This window comes from Miniopterus schreibersii (assembly GCF_964146895.1).
Source record: "Miniopterus schreibersii genome assembly, chromosome: 19".
NCBI classification, from domain to species: Eukaryota; Metazoa; Chordata; class Mammalia; order Chiroptera; family Miniopteridae; genus Miniopterus; species Miniopterus schreibersii.
In genome coordinates, this window is record NC_138119.1 from 4,624,599 (window position 1) to 4,640,223 (window position 15,625).

At 42.3% G+C, this 15,625-nt stretch overlaps 1 protein-coding gene across 4 annotated transcripts; it reads left to right on the plus strand.

The window, feature by feature from the left end:
- The first annotated feature begins 3,925 nt into the window (after nt 1-3,925).
- On the plus strand, nt 3,926-12,707 carry PRPF38B (pre-mRNA processing factor 38B). 4 transcript variants are annotated; one of them, XM_081121937.1, is made up of 6 exons: nt 3,926-4,482; nt 7,253-7,321; nt 7,605-7,756; nt 7,837-7,897; nt 10,145-10,368; nt 10,690-12,707. In XM_081121937.1, the coding sequence occupies exons 1-6, from the start codon at nt 4,204-4,206 to the stop codon at nt 11,546-11,548; spliced, it is 1,644 nt and encodes a 547-aa protein (XP_080978063.1). In that variant the 5' UTR covers nt 3,926-4,203; the 3' UTR covers nt 11,549-12,707. The 4 variants fall into 4 exon arrangements, with proteins under 4 accessions (XP_080978063.1, XP_080978064.1, XP_080978065.1 ...); XM_081121938.1 differs by having other exon boundaries at nt 3,929-4,482; nt 7,253-7,331; XM_081121939.1 differs by lacking the exons at nt 3,926-4,482; nt 7,253-7,321; nt 7,605-7,756 and having other exon boundaries at nt 7,854-7,911.
- The last annotated feature ends 2,918 nt before the right edge of the window (nt 12,708-15,625 follow it).

Here is a 15,625-nt window from a genome sequence, read left to right on the forward strand (position 1 = left end):
CCCCAGGACAGTCCCCCAGGGGCCTGCGGGGGTACCCTGAGCTGGGCACAGTTGCTTCCATCCATCTGAACTCAGAAAAGCTTTCAGCCCCCAAACCTCCAGCTGGTAACTTCTGCAGCTGGAGACGCAACCGCACGGCCTCTTGGAAACGTTACTGTATCGGGTGCTCCTGCCCCGCAGAGCTTCAACTTGACACTGTGTCCATCAGTTCTTTCTTGTAGGTGATGGAAACGTTTAAGGAAGGGAGGAGAGAAGCTGCCGTCTCTGGGGGGGGGGGGGGGGGATTTTTTTCTTAGCCCTACTTTAAAAGACAAAGCCGGTGTTTACTAATGAATTAATGACCCATTAATATATACCACAATGTGTCGGAAGTGTATTTTCAAATAATACCTACAATGTGCAAAGCACAGTGCTAACAACTTTGGGGTATCACAAAGAAATGACGTAATTGGTTTTGGTAAGTGGAAGGAGTCTATCTCCGAAAAAACGTAACTCGAAGGTAAACTTCACTGAGAGGTTCCCATTGGCCTAGGGACACCAGTTTAACAGACTGTCTTACCTCCTTACGCAGAATATGTGATTTAAATAGAACCTTTAGCCCTCGCCGGGTGGTTCAGTTGGTTAGAACGTCGTATCCGCCAAGGTTTCGGGTTCAATCCCTGGTCAGGGCACATACAAGCAGCAACCAATGCATGCATAAATAAGTGGAACAACAAATCTATGTTTCTCTCTCCCCCTTTCTCTAAAATCAATTTTTTAAAAAAAGGTTGCGAGTGTCTGAATCTATTCCATCTCAGCATTTCACTTAATTCCACCAATCCATCTCTCTTGGAGCAAACACTCCTATCTAAAAAAAAAGGGGGGGGGGTTATATGTATGTTTACCACAATTTAAAATTCTTAAAGAAAAAAGTTTTAAGTTAATAGGTGATCTGTACAGGATTCCTGAAATCTAGAGTTTTCGCCTTAGCCGCTAGTTGGCTCCAACTCTCCCTGCAAATGTGCCCATTTCATCATTCTCCTGGCCTCCTACTATTTCAGAGGCCGGAAACCATCCTTGGCTCTATCCATTCCCACTCTTCCCACACTTGGACATTTACCAAACCTTGACCTCTTCAAGCTGTCAGTTGCATCTGTTCCTTCCCATAGCCAATACCTTAGCTTACCCTTTGTCATCTTTTTTTTCTTTATACCTAATCTTACCTCGCTCCACCAGATTCTAAGTCCTACTAGATACGGACCATGTTATGCATTTTCAGAATGAGTTTTAAGTCAGACCTTTCATCCTGATTTAACTACTACTCTCTAACCTTTGTCAATTTACTTAACCCTGAGTGTTGATTCATTCCGTTGAAAATGAGAATTAAATAAGATTATCCATCAATAAGTATGCACAATGTATCTATTGTGGACCAAGTACCAGTTTGAGTGAAAAAGACAGGTAAAGGTCCTCCTACAGTTCTTCTAGTCCAGTGGGTGTGTCAGCCATGCAATAAGTGACCAAAAGTTAACCTGTGTACCAGCTTGAGCCTGATGCTAAAATTAGCATGAAATATTTGGAGGGCTTGGGAGAAGGCAATTGTGTTTTGCATATAAAAGGAATGAATGTGTAGCCCTGACTGGGTAGCTCAGTTGGTTAGAGCATCAGGAGATGCTCAACCCAAGGTTTTGAGTTCAATCCTTGGTCAGGACTCGTACAAGAATCAACCAATGCACGAATAAATAAGCAGAACAACAAATCGATGCTTCTATCTGTAGTTTATCTCCCTCTTCTTTGTAAAATCAATCAATAAAAAAAATTTAAATAAAAAAATAATAAAAGGAATGAATGTAAACAGTTTGTGGCCAGAAGGAAAACTGTGCCTGATTAAGATGCACAAATTCTTGGGACACTCCTATTGCGACGTGGGGTCTGTTTCTCCTCCTGAATCTGGGTGGGTTTTGTGATTTCACCAACGAATGGAATACGGGAGGGCCAGCTTCAGGCCCAGGTGTGAGGAAACCGGGGGCTTCTACTTCCTGTCTCCTGGAACACCTTACTCCTGGAACCCAGGTGCCAGGCTGGGAGGCAGAACCCGCAGCCCCATGCAGAGGCCCACCCACCCCACCCCAGGCTGCCAGCACCAGCCAGTCTTGGCAGCCCTTTGACGAAGCCATTTGGGAAGCAATCCCCCAGGCCCAGTGGAGCATTTTAGCCAACCGCCTGAGGGCTACTAGAGCAGCTGGGCCCACACACACACACACACCCAGAGCTGGGAGTGTCTGAGAATTTACTCTCTCCTAGGTAGCGTTTTGTTTTTTTTTTTGGCTGATGACTGACTGCTATGGATATATAAAAAATCAGCTCCCTTAAGTTTTTGGAACAACAATGGGGTATAATTTATACTCCACCTGCTGGAGCTAAAGCCAAAAATTCTGACCCTGTGCCTCTGCTCTCTTTCCCCTATAACCTCTTCAGAATAAGAAAGAGTGAAGAATAAATATTGTTTTTGGCCTCTTAAAAGTCTGTCCTCTGCCCCTTTATATGGCTGCCATAGGTTTTTGTTTGTTTGTTTTTGTTAATCTTCACCCGGGGATATTTTTTCCCACTGAATTTTAGAGAGTGGAAGGGAGGGAGGGAGGGGGCGAGAGAACAATGACGTGAGACACACACATGGATTGCTTGACTCGAACCCGTGACCCTTCGGTGCTGGGGCCTACCTTCCAACCACTGAGGTCAGCCAGGGCTGCAGGGTAGGTTTTAACAACGACCCTGACATTGCCGGCAGGCTCGGACTCTCGTTTCCAGGAGTCACCTGCTTTCCTGCAGGTGGAAAGGGAGCCTCCCTTCCCCAAACCACCGATCCTGTAAGCCTATGCAGGAAATACCAGAGTGGTGTTTGATGGCACCCGAGTTCAGAATCCACTGATGCACAACGAAGGCAGAACATGTTACGGAAAAAAAAAAAAAAAAGCCAGGCGAAAGAGAAGATAGCGTATGATTTCACTTAAAATTCTAGGCACTTCGGTGGCCCGATTCCTATCGAGCCATTACTCCCCCATCAGCGTATTTCCTGGCTCGTGTCAACTGGGATGTTTACTAACAAGCCCCCACTTCACTAGGTGTACTCTCCTTCTATAGACATTCGGGCTATTCTCTGCCGATAAAAACGGCCGAGTCCATTACCACCCGCAGAAAAACCTAAGTGCCTTTTGTAGCCGCCTTTTCACGCCCAAACACGAGGCTTCTCTAGGTTATGAGTAGCTTTTGAGAGAGAAGACAGATTCTGACTCACTTTCACTCCCCCCCCACCTCCTCCCGCCCTCTCTGGCCCCATTTCGGTGCCTCGCCCAGTGTTTACCACTCATTCCGCACCCGCAGAATGTAAGAAACTCGAGAAGGAACGAAAAAAACGCATCTAACAAATGCCTGGGGCCTCCAGGGATAGGAGCGCTTTTAATGCTTGGGAAGCTGTTATCTCGATCTTCCAGTTTAATAAATCCAGGCTGGAACAAGACCTCGGGTCGGACAAGAAGACCTTGCACCGTAACCACGAGGAGGCGTGAGGTCCTGGCCACCATCCTTCCCGGAGAATCGGAAAACCGTGAACTCAAGGAGGCGCGGATCCTCCGCAGGACTGAGAGTCACGAATTTGCAAGCAGACAGCCACGCGAACTCCCTCTTTCTCGGCTTTCCAGAGGAGAAGCCGGGGCCCCCGTCTACGCCCTAAAACATTCCAGTTGGACCGACAACGCCCGCTGACTCCCGAACTCCCGGGGGAAACCGAAGAGTCGGGACCAGCCAGGCGCCGCAGCGACCGGCGCGCGCACGGAACGCGCGGCGGAAGTAGAGAGAGGAATCGCCGGCCCACCTGGGCGCCTCTGATTGGCTGCCGGCGAAGCTTGGAACTCTGGGGCCTGTGGCGTCACATCCGGCGGGCCGCCATCTTGTTCCCAGGAGCAGTTGGCGGAAGAGATCGCGCTCGCTGGCCGCCGGCTCGCCTTCTGCCGGGAGTTCTCGCGGCCAGCGTCTCGGCGTCTGCTCTCGACCCAGAGTCCCTTTGTCGGCGTCCTCGTCGCCCTCCCTCACCCGGCGGGGGCACAGCGAGGCGGCCCCCCTCTCCCGACGGCGTTCCATGGAGTAGGGTCCCGGACCGTTGTCCCGAAGAGCGAGCGAGCTTGGCCCCCTCCCCCCTCCTTCCTCCCTCCTTCCTTCCGCCGCAACATGGCTAACAACAGCCCCGCGCTGACAGGCAACTCGCAGCCGCAGCACCAGGCGGCCGCGGCCGCGGCCCAGCAGCAGCAGCAGTGCGGCGGCGCCGGTGCTGCCACCAAGCCGGCGGTCTCGGGCAAGCAGGGCAACGTGCTGCCGCTGTGGGGCAACGAGAAGACTATGAACCTCAACCCCATGATCTTAACCAATATCCTGTCGTCGCCTTACTTCAAAGTGCAGCTCTACGAGCTCAAGACCTACCACGAGGTGGTGGACGAGATCTACTTTAAGGTACGAAGCAGCGTCTAGGCCTGGGCAGGGGTTAAGTTCGCAGAAGGGAGTATGGCGGAGGCGGCCCCCGAGATTTGAAGATTTGGGGCTGGGGGAGAAGTTGGGTGGGGGGAGCTGTGGCCAGTAGTCTGCCAGGGAGGAGTCAGACTGGGGCCGCCCCCGTTTCCTTTTCAGATTTTTAGGGCTGCGTGAGCCCGCCGCTGTTGATCTCTCACCACTGCCACCACCCACACCTGCTGCCCCACCCCTGGGGGGAGTAGGACAAGAAGGGTGGGGGAGAGCAGAAAAGAATAACTGACGCCTCTCCGGTTCACAGCTTTAAAATTATTCCTTTTGATGTGGATCTACTCGGCGCCAACTTGTTGGTGCTTCTCCCACTCACCCCGAGCCAGGGCGTGTATTGACTTCAATGTTGGCCTCGTGTTGTTGGTATTTACTATCCAGACAGGGACATAAATGGCCAGGGCGGGTGGGGTGGGAGGGTTGAGGGTGGAGAGGTGCCAGTGGAAGAGATGTTATGGAAGGCCTGGAAATTTTCCCAGCAGGAAGTCAGGAGTAAGTGGTCTCAGTTACCTGTGCATTGGGCTTTTTAGAATTATCTGGGCCCTGGGCTTCTGCGGCAGGGTCGGTGCTGGCTTGGCTGTGCTGGGGAGCTCACCTGGCGCCTCCTCACTGCACTCTTGTCTCAGTTCTTGTTTCGTTAGCAGGATTGACTCAGTCTTGCAGCGAGGCTCGGAGCAGCCCAGGGTCGCAGGTAGAGGTATGCACTGTTAATCATGCTCAATCGCCATAAATGCATTTCCCTGGGTTAAATGAACGGCTAATTAGATTTTTTGGGCCACTGGTTTTGGTCTTTTCTTTACCAACTAGATAGGCTTTCTCCGAGTACCTGCAAATTATGTAGTTTTTTTAAAAATGTCTTCCGGGCCTCCTAGGGTTATATTTTTTTAAATATTTATAATAACCTTGACGATCTTTAAATATTTTAGCTAGAGCATCTAATATAATACAGTCTGTTTTGTCTATATTGACTTTTAAAATTTATTTATTTATTTATTTTAAGTAGAGGAAGGGAGAGAGAGAGAAACATCAATTTGTTGTTGCACTTATTTATGCATTCATTGGTTGCTTCTTGTATGTACCCTGACCGGGGATCGAGCCCAAAACCTTGGTGTATTGGGACCATGCTCTAACCAACTGAGCTACCATTTTGAGAATACAGTTCAAATGTGGGTATAAAAAGTACCCTGAAATGTTGATATCCTTTTGCAAGAGTATTGTAATACTGTAAACTAGGTGTGGGGTTTTTTGTGTTTTTTTTTTAAGGTAAGGCCTTTTTCAGCATGGAGACAGTGGTGAATATTCAACCCTTAGCTTTAGTAGTAAACGTCAAACCGTTGAAAATTGAGTTTCTGCTCTTTTTGTGGCAGGTTCTGTTTACTATCAGGCAAATGTTAATGTGATAGGGAAAAGCTTGTTTTCAAATACTGTGTTTTGAAACGACTTTAAGATTCTACTAGAAATTATTTAAATTTAGTTATAAAACTAAAGCCTCAGCTTTCTTATCAATACGTTCGATCAAATGTTCAATCAAATGATCAGTGAAATGTGTAGGCTTCCAGTTTTATAAGTGCATTTTGTATTGTACCCACCTCTTTGGCTACCCTTTAAGGAATTGAAACCTCTTTTATGCAGCAAGCTGGGGGAAGGAAATGAAACAGGAAAGCAGTGCAGGAGTCAGCTGAGCAAAATAGTGTAGTGCTTTACATTTAAATGCCTGCTTTTCTGTTTGAAGCCACTGAAAAAGATTAAAATGTAACTAACCATGGGTAGGTGGAAATAGGGTTTCAGAAATACATAGTAAAAGAACGGGGTTTTATTTTGCTTTTAAGAAACAGTGGCTCTTATCTTTCCAAAAGGCCTCCTTGAGTTATATCTTTTGTAGAGCTAATATTCTTTCTTTGCTGTATTTTAGGTAAAATATGTGGTTTTTATAGGGTGCCCACCTTAGCAAAGATGATACTGAATCTTTGGATATAGTTAGTGTAATGACCAATGACATTCATTCAGTTGAATTGGTTCACATAATTAGGTTGAAAATAAATTATACACTGACCAATAGGAATGATCTCTGTAGGTGTGGTTTCTGATTTCGTCTTTAATCAGGAATGAATATAATGCCCGATGATGGTGAAAAAAAGATGAATTAAATTCCAAAACTTTGCATCAGAAATAACTTATTGTTTTAGCATACTTTCTTCAATTCCTTTATTTTAATGTAGGATTTTAAATCACTATAAAATTGAACTATTAAGGGTATTTTAAAGAATTTGTTTTAATAATCATTGATACTTTTTGGTTTAAGTGGGAGTTTATATCCATTTAAAAGTGAAAATTTTTCTTTTTTAAGCAACTCATATAAAGTTTTACAGTTGGTATATTATAGGATATTTTTTACAAGTATATGAGACTAGAAATGTTCTGGTTCCACGTTACCAGCTCTCTACAAAGCTAATGGGATTTCTGCTCTGTAAAGCTGTTGAGGTTTTGTTAAACCCTAGTAGCTTTATTGGTGCTCTCTAAATATCAAAGCAGTTTTTTAAAGATGGTTTACATGCTTAACATATGTAAGCAAAATATATACATGTCAAAATACCAAATTCCAAACTTTTGGAAGAGCTACTCTGTTATGGACTTGGATTTACTTTAATCATACTTGTAAAAAATTTGAAGTATGAATGTTTGTTGTGTTCCTCTTTTCTATTTTCAGGTCACACATGTTGAACCATGGGAAAAAGGAAGCAGGAAGACAGCGGGCCAAACAGGGATGTGCGGAGGGGTAAGTAGAAGTACGTGCATTTTTCAGTTTTTCTGTGTCTGATGACTGAGTTTATACTTATGTCAGTTATACACTCAAATGACAGCAAATCTTAGAAGTTTGTTTTTTTAATCTAAATTCAAGTGTCCTATATATGGAGTTAGAATAGGTGGGGTTTTTTTTATGCTCTGGTCTCATTTTTGGATTATATATTGTTAATAATACCTATCAGGATTAATCAGTTGGTGTTAAGTAACTCCATTAATTATTTTACTACGTTTTTTTTTAACTCTTTTCCTTAAAGGTTCGAGGTGTGGGAACAGGAGGAATTGTTTCCACAGCTTTTTGCCTATTATACAAATTATTTACTTTGAAGTTAACTCGCAAGCAAGTCATGGGTCTCATAACACACACAGACTCTCCATATATTAGAGCCCTCGGATTTATGTATATAAGGTGAGCGTGCATCTATCTACATTTCCAGTGAGTAGCTCACTTTAATGCATGTAAGCCTAATGAGTGTTCTGTGATTGTAGGTATACGCAGCCCCCCACAGACCTATGGGACTGGTTTGAATCCTTCCTTGATGACGAAGAGGTATGTCAACAAGGGTAATAATTAGTTTTTTTCTGATTCCTCTCATGTTTTTAATCTTTTATTTATTGGAGGTTTAATGTCTTCCAGAATTTTCTGTAGTTAAGTTTATTTCACTCAAGTACTTTTGGAATTAATGTCCTTTAACAAAGACTTGGTGGGTTTTATATATCTTGGGCTAATTTTTCTTAACTTTTGCTTCCTCATTTTTAGGTTTAAATGCTTGATAACTATTAAGACTTTTATCTTTCTAATGTTATGTGTATGGTATTGATATTGACTCATACAGTCAATAGGGACTTTTTAAGGTGCACTGTGCTCAAGATTGAAGTGATAAGACATGCACATAGAATACTAATTATAGCTTTTTTTCCTGGAGCTTTTTAGTTCTTTATCATCTAACCTCTTCCAAATACTAATGTTCCCACTTGCATAAAAATGCAAAATTGAAGAGCTGCATGGAACTTAAGTAGGCTGAGAGTTAGATGACTTTTTCAAAATGACCAAAATATTTCAATTCTAGCTTTCTGACTCCTGTTATACTATATGTATTTACAAAGCTAGTACACCTTTTCTTTAAGTTATTTTAGGTTTTGTTTTCATTCGAAATCTATGTGCCATTCAAGCTTACCAAGATTGAGCTGCTTACATATGCTCAGAAAAGAAGAGTTGCTTTGGAAAACCTTACCCTTTCAGGTTTAGATCACACAGTGTTATTAGTCTGTGTATATGGTGAATCCTGGAGCTCAAAGACTTATCAGTGAGCTTTATTGCCCATGTACCTACCCTGCCTCTAGTTTGTATGTTTAGGTTCATAAAACAAACTTTGTGTTACATTTCAGTAGTCATGTTTTTATTTTCTTCTATTATTAACATATTTTTTAATTGTCCTCTTGTGCCTTTAAGGGCCAGCCCTATACTCTGGATGGCCCTCCTAAACTGAAAGGGAGGTTGCTGTGTATCCTGCCAGACTCCCCTGATACAGCTGAGCGCAGGGGAGCAGAGAAAGCATAGCCCAGGACAAGTCAGTGGTCCTGTTTTTAAAGTTGATCTAAAGAACTTGTTGAATTAAAGGATAGTTGTAATAGAAATCTTTCTAGTATGTTATTATGTGGACACCTAATCTCACTCGTATAAATATGGAAACTTTTTGTGTGCATTTTTTTCCTTTTGGCCTGTTTACTAAGTTGTTCAGTATCTCAGAAGAAGCAAAAGGTGTGTGTTAGGTGATAAGCCACAATCTTCAAATTTTTTTCATTTTAGATGAGATTTTTTAGGCTGAAGCACTTCTCCCTTCTATATGTAAAAAGCATGTGCCTTTTCATAATTGGTATTGTGTTAGGTTTGTTTCTGAATGCTTCTACGTAATGTTTTTTATTGTGTTTACAAATCTGAGGATCTCTATTTAAGCTAACTTATTGTTTTCTTCCTTAGATATCTGCAGCGATTATATTTGGAAATACTGTATATCTGAACACTTAAATGTGTGTGAGTGCAAGCAGTTTTACCTTTAGCTCTTGTTTTCCTGTTTAGATAACAAATCTCACTTTCCTTGTGTGCTTGCACTATAGGTTTGGGACTGACAATAGCTGACTAACATGTCCTGAGCTGTGAGAGGGCATAGCAAGAAGGCCTTCATGCGGTAATGACCCTTTTCAGAGACAATGGTCATCATGGATTATGCGTTTCCAATTATTTGTTCATTTATTTATTTTCTACATGACTCTAAATTAGAAACCTCACTGCTTCATGGCAGTTGGTTTGCTATTGCTTCCAGTTTTATTAGGGCTTCATTTTATATTAGAGCTGTCAAAAGATAGTCTTTAGACAGGAACTGTCTGAAGTAGTTCATATGTAGCTAGGTCACAGTGCTAGGAATGATGTGTGCAAACATTTCCACAGAAATCATTGTATACTTAGTAGGTATGTGGAATGCAAATTTAAGTTGATCCACATAGTTGAGTAATGTAAAGGGCTGTTTCATGTTCTTACTGTGTGAGAGCAGCTCTCTCTATGCCTAGGAGGCTGCAGGATTTGTTGGCACCTGCATGCACACACTTACTTAAGCCCAAGTATCTCTCTGTATCATTCATTACCAGATTAGAAGGGTACACATTGAAATTGTCCTGTTAGAATTTTTTTTTTTTTTTTGTATTTGAGATACCAAAGATGGAAACTTATTTAGTAGTGTTCATGTATATATTGGAATAATTATTTTTGACGGCTAGGGTATCTTTTGTGTTTCTGTAGGACCTAGATGTGAAGGCTGGTGGAGGCTGTGTAATGACCATTGGCGAAATGCTGCGGTCTTTTCTCACAAAACTGGAGTGGTTTTCTACCTTGTTTCCAAGAATTCCAGTTCCGGTTCAGAAGAACATCGATCAACAGATTAAAACCCGCCCTAGAAAAATCAAGAAAGACGGGAAAGAAGGCGCTGAGGAAATAGACAGACATGTTGAACGCAGACGGTCAAGGTAATGTAACTCTTGAATTAAGTTTATTTTTAAAACATGCTTTATACAAAGGTCCTTGCAATCAGTGACAAGTTCTGGTTAATGGTGTTCATTTTATGGGTTCGTCACTTTTTCTCCCAAAAAGTCATTTTCTGCCTTTCATGGCATTTTCAACAAAATCATGCATCTGTAAATGTGAACAAGCAAAATGTTTACTTTAATCTTTCTTGACTTGTTTGTGTAAGCTAGGGATCTAAATAAATAACCCTGATGAAAGTTAAATTTTTTATAAATATGTTTAATTCAGATTTTTTTCTTTCCTCCCCGTTTCTTAAATATTAGGTCTCCAAGGAGATCACTGAGTCCACGGAGGTCCCCAAGAAGATCAAGAAGTAGAAGCCATCATCGGGAGGGCCACGGGTGTTCTAGTTTCGACCGAGAATTAGAAAGAGAGAAAGAACGCCAGCGACTAGAGCGTGAAGCCAAAGAAAGAGAGAAAGAAAGGCGAAGATCCCGGAGTATTGATCGGGGGTTGGAGCGCAGGCATAGCAGGAGTAGGGAAAGGCATAGAAGTCGTAGTCGAAGTCGTGATAGGAAAGGAGATAGAAGGGACAGGGATCGGGAAAGAGAGAAAGAAAATGAGAGAGGTAGAAGAAGGGACCGTGACTATGACAAGGAAAGAGGCAATGACCGGGAAAAGGAGAGAGAGCGATCAAGGGAGCGATCCAAGGAACGGAGAAGTAGGGGTGAGGTGGAAGAGAAAAAACATAAAGAAGACAAGGATGATAGACGGCATAGAGATGACAAAAAAGATCCCAAGAAAGAGAAAAGGCACAGTAGAAGCAGAAGCCGAGAAAGGAAGCACAGAAGTAGGAGTAGAAGTAGGAACGCGGGGAAACGGAGTAGAAGCCGGAGCAGAGAGAAGTCAAGTAAGCATAAGAGTGAAAGCAAGGAGAAGTCAGATAAGCGAAGCCGAAGCGGCAGTCAAGGAAGAACTGACAGTGTCGAAAAGTCAAGAAAAAGGGAACGTAGCCCCAGCAAAGATAAATCTAGAAAGCGTAGTGGAAGCAAAGAACGTTCCCACAAGCGGGATCACAGTGATAGTAAGGACCAGTCTGACAAACATGATCGTCAGAGGAGCCAAAGTCTAGAACCAGAGAGCCAAGAAAAACAACAAAAAAACAAAGATGAGACTGTGTGAAAATGTTTTGTGAAAGTGGATCACATTGAATCCTATAAATCTTTGATTAAATCTGCTTTTTCCCCTCCCGAGTTGAGATTGTTGCAGTAGTATGTACTCTCCAGGCTCCCCGTAGGCTGCGTTTTCATTTCCTTTGTGTAGGGAAGTGCCTTTGTAATCCCATTTATTGCATTGATGTTTTCACCCAATTGTTGAGTTCGATACATAATGCACAGATTGTTCTTGCATTTTTATTGTTTAATTGTTTTTGAGATGTACAGTCTGTACATATGTCCTGAAAATGTTTTAATTTCTTTGGCATGGTTGCCATGTTGGTTAAATTTGTATAAGGCAATAAACTGCCACTAATTCTATTTTTGTTTCGTAGTAGGTGTGGGATTATGGTTTGTGTACTGAAGTTAGCATGGCTGTGCTTTTCGTAATAGAATGCTAAAGACTTTGAAAATGGATCTTGGACGTTTATTATAGGAAAATTATGTGCTTTCAATGTACATGAAGGCAGCAGTTGTAGGATTAACATTCTTGTCCACTGTATATTATCTTGGAAGACTTGTTAATATGTTACACTTAATATTCTCCACAGTTAACTTTAGAGAGAATTTATGAGTAGTTTCTGATACAGAGGTTTAAATTAGGCTATGATTTGATCAAAAGTCCTTTTAGCATTCTACCTCAAAGGGACACTGTTAGTATGCCTAAAATTTATTCACTTAGTTTTTTTATTTGAAAAGATACATGACGTGTATTTTTTTTTTAATTTCTCAGATTTTAAAGTACTATATTAAAGGAAAAAATGTTTAAAGCCCAGCATTCTTGCAGCAACCATATACTAACATGAAATTGGGAGAGGGTGGGGCAGGTGAACAGAGAAATAGATTCAAGCCTCAAGCTTCCAAAGCATTTTTATAAGTGGGAAATACTTAAATTATAAAACAGCTTGATATAGTGTCCTTTTTTTAAAATTCAAAACTTTTTTATTGATAATGAAGATCGATGTTTGAGTTTTTAAACTTAACCTAGGACAGAGAAGTATTAGAAGTAATGCTGTGCTGCATTATTTAAGATTATCGGCAAATTATTTGATAGATTGTTCTTATGACTTGTATTCTGATTACAGAGAAGGATCATGAGTGTGGAATAAATACTGGATTAAATCCTTTATCCTGGGTGTTGACTTTTCCCCTATGTGTTAATATGTTTTAAAAGTATTTTTGTGCAAATTGGTAAAATGTCACAGTGAATTTTAAAGCGTGTAAGCTAGAATCAGACCTATGTCAATCCTCAGTCATCCTCAGTGGTAGTTTCCTTTGTTCTCAGGTGGTGTGTTCCTGGGTGGTTCTTTGGATTGAGTGATTACTCGGTTTCACATCAAAGGTGCTTATTTAGGTACTTTGCACTTGGATTACATGATCGGACTTAAAGGAACTTCTATTATTTAATTCTTTTTAGAGCAGAGAAACAGTCTCCAAGTGATTTGTTCAGTCAGTGCCCAGACTAACGTGAGTGTTCCTGAAATCATATCATAGTAACATTTCTCTGATCTCAGTTTATGGTGGCCAGCTGATGGGCACTCGGGAGCCACCTGGCAAAAATGTTGAACGGAGCAAACAAGTATATTCCTACCTAACTCCAGAAAAAATCATTAAATGAAGGAATTTCTCTATGAAAATGCTATGCTTTTTTTTTAAAGAGAATATTCTGTCAAATTGAGATCAAGTGAATTGACACTAGACACATGGAAATTAGAAAACTTCTTGAGTAATGAAAAACAGTAGATACATCATGCGTGGGAAATATTTCTGGTGTACCTAAATTAATGATGCTGCTCCTTTGAATGTAGTTCTACCAGAAATGTTAATGGTATATTTTAAGCAAAATGTGGAAAAAAGTTACCTCAAATGGAGGTGGAAGTTCTATCACAAGCTGCATCTGATTTCCTGTGATATTTTAAGTTAGGTTTGCTTTTGAGGAACATTTTGATAGAACATGTAATAATACTAGTTAATGCTAAATATATTAGGGATTATTTCTTACAACATGAGAAAAGTTTTTGATAGAGCTTAATATAACTAGTAGCCTCCAATTTTTGTTCTCAGAGTACTGAAATGGTTTCATATTCTTAAAAAAATTTCCATATAAATGCTGCCCAATTAATCTTTTAGGTTAGTTCTTAACCTTTGAGTTATGGGCATTTTTTTAGGGATCTAAAAGCTACAGATCATGTCTAGAAAAACAAAAGGACTTGCCCTGGTCGGATAGCTCAGCTGGTTAGAGCAACTGTCTTCCTAATAGGCCAAGGTTGCGGGTTTGACCCTCTCTCTAGGCAGCACATACAAAAAGCAACCAAAGAATGCCTAAGTAAGTGGGACAACAATGTTTCTGTCCCTTTCTCTATAAAGTCAATAAGTAGAAACTGTGTAAAATAAAAGGACTCAAAATTTGTACAAAATTTCAAAAGGACTATAAACTGCCTTTGGGCTTTTGGGCTGTTTACTGATCTTTAAAAACCTGTGGCCCTGGCCGGTTTGGCTCAGACTTGCAAACACGGGTTACACTTGCTCAAGGTAAGCAGCTGGCCTCCGCTCCCAAGTCTGCCCTTCATTGCTCTACGTTGTGATACTGGAGCTGAGCCTTGAATATCTTGCCTGCTGATGCAACATTAAACTGGACTGTGGAGGATGCTGCAGAGGAAAGGAACTTGGCTTGCTGGTTCTGGCGGGTTCTTTCCTTCCGTAGTGTATAAGGCCATTGGCATGTCCAGTGGCACCTCGTGGGAGGGTGTTTCCCAGCAAGTCCTGCTGGTGCTTCAGCAGCCAGCCTCCTACTAAGTCTCCATGGCACCCCAGTGGCTAGCTTCCTAACTAGTTTTGTTGACACCCCTTCCTCTCCAGCCCCAGATTTAGTATCTCAGCAGAGTGGGCCACAGCCACGCCCTCTCTGTCAGAGTCTCAACGTCTTGCAAGGGAACCGCTTCCAAACTTGTTCCTTGGGTCCTCTGCCTAGAGGTAGTGGCTGCTCCTGTAGCCACTGTTCCTGTATTATTAAGCCACCTCCTTGCCCTTAGTAATTAATTGCCTGTTACTGGTTAGTAATTATATCAAACTTCACGTTTAAACTACTGTGTTTTCTGTCCCCCGACTGGCTGATACAGTGGGTTAAGATACCAATCATAAGGGCCCCTACTTCACTAGGCTGCTTGATAGCCCTGATGTAGTCTAGTATAAAGTTGTCATTTGAGGATACCCATCGTCCCTCCCCCTCCCCCCTTTTTTTAAAAGATGGCCCAAGCATCAACCTATGAACCAGGAGGTCACCGTTCCGTTGCCAGGCCACATGCCTGGGTTTCCGGCTCAATCCACAGAGGGGCGTGCAGGAGGCAGCTGATCAATGATTCTCTCATCATTGGTGTTTCTCTCTCTCTCTCCCTCTCCTTTCCTCTCTCTCAAATCAATAAAAACATATTTAAAGAGAAAAAAAAAATTGACCTGAGTTTCTCTTCTCTGGAACCCACAAGCCTACCTGGTTTCTTTCGCTGTAGCCATCAGGGATCCCTGATCAGGGAAGGTCTTCCTGACATTTTCTCGACATTTTATTCTTACCTATCTGTGCTCAGGACAGGTAAGAAAATGTCACCGACTTGATTGGACTTGTCGAAGAAGAGGAACAACACATTCTAGGCGCAGCTGCTTTTCCTTGTTTGGGACGGTCTGTCGGGGGGCAGAGCGGGCGTCTGGGTGTGGTGGGAGACCGCAGAGTGAATTAGGGCCTCCCTCAATCTTCCTGGACAATCGGCCCTCCATCTATATTCCTTCTGCATCACCAAACGACTCTTCTTTCCCCTACGATGGCTATTTTAAATCTTCACTAGTTTCTTAAGTGCCCTGCCCCACCTCCACACTCCTTCTCAACTTCACATACAGAGAACATTAGGTAAAAAGTCCCTCAACTCGCTGCCTTCCCTCCGATACGACAGCTGGAGCTTTATCTTGGACCAAGAGTAAGAGATGGTAGACTAGGAAAGTGGACAGGGCCGCCAAGGACTCCATGGAATAGAGTGGCCCCCACTATTTTATATCA

Excerpts from the sequence above, each read along its gene's own strand:
- PRPF38B (XM_081121937.1), top strand. The coding sequence starts at position 4,204 with ATGGCTAACAACAGCCCCGCGCTGACAGGCAACTCGCAGCCGCAGCAC. Across the intron at positions 7,757-7,836 it reads CTCGGATTTATGTATATAAG|GTATACGCAGCCCCCCACAG; the intron begins GTGAGCGTGCAT and ends CTGTGATTGTAG. Across the intron at positions 7,898-10,144 it reads CCTTCCTTGATGACGAAGAG|GACCTAGATGTGAAGGCTGG; the intron begins GTATGTCAACAA and ends GTGTTTCTGTAG.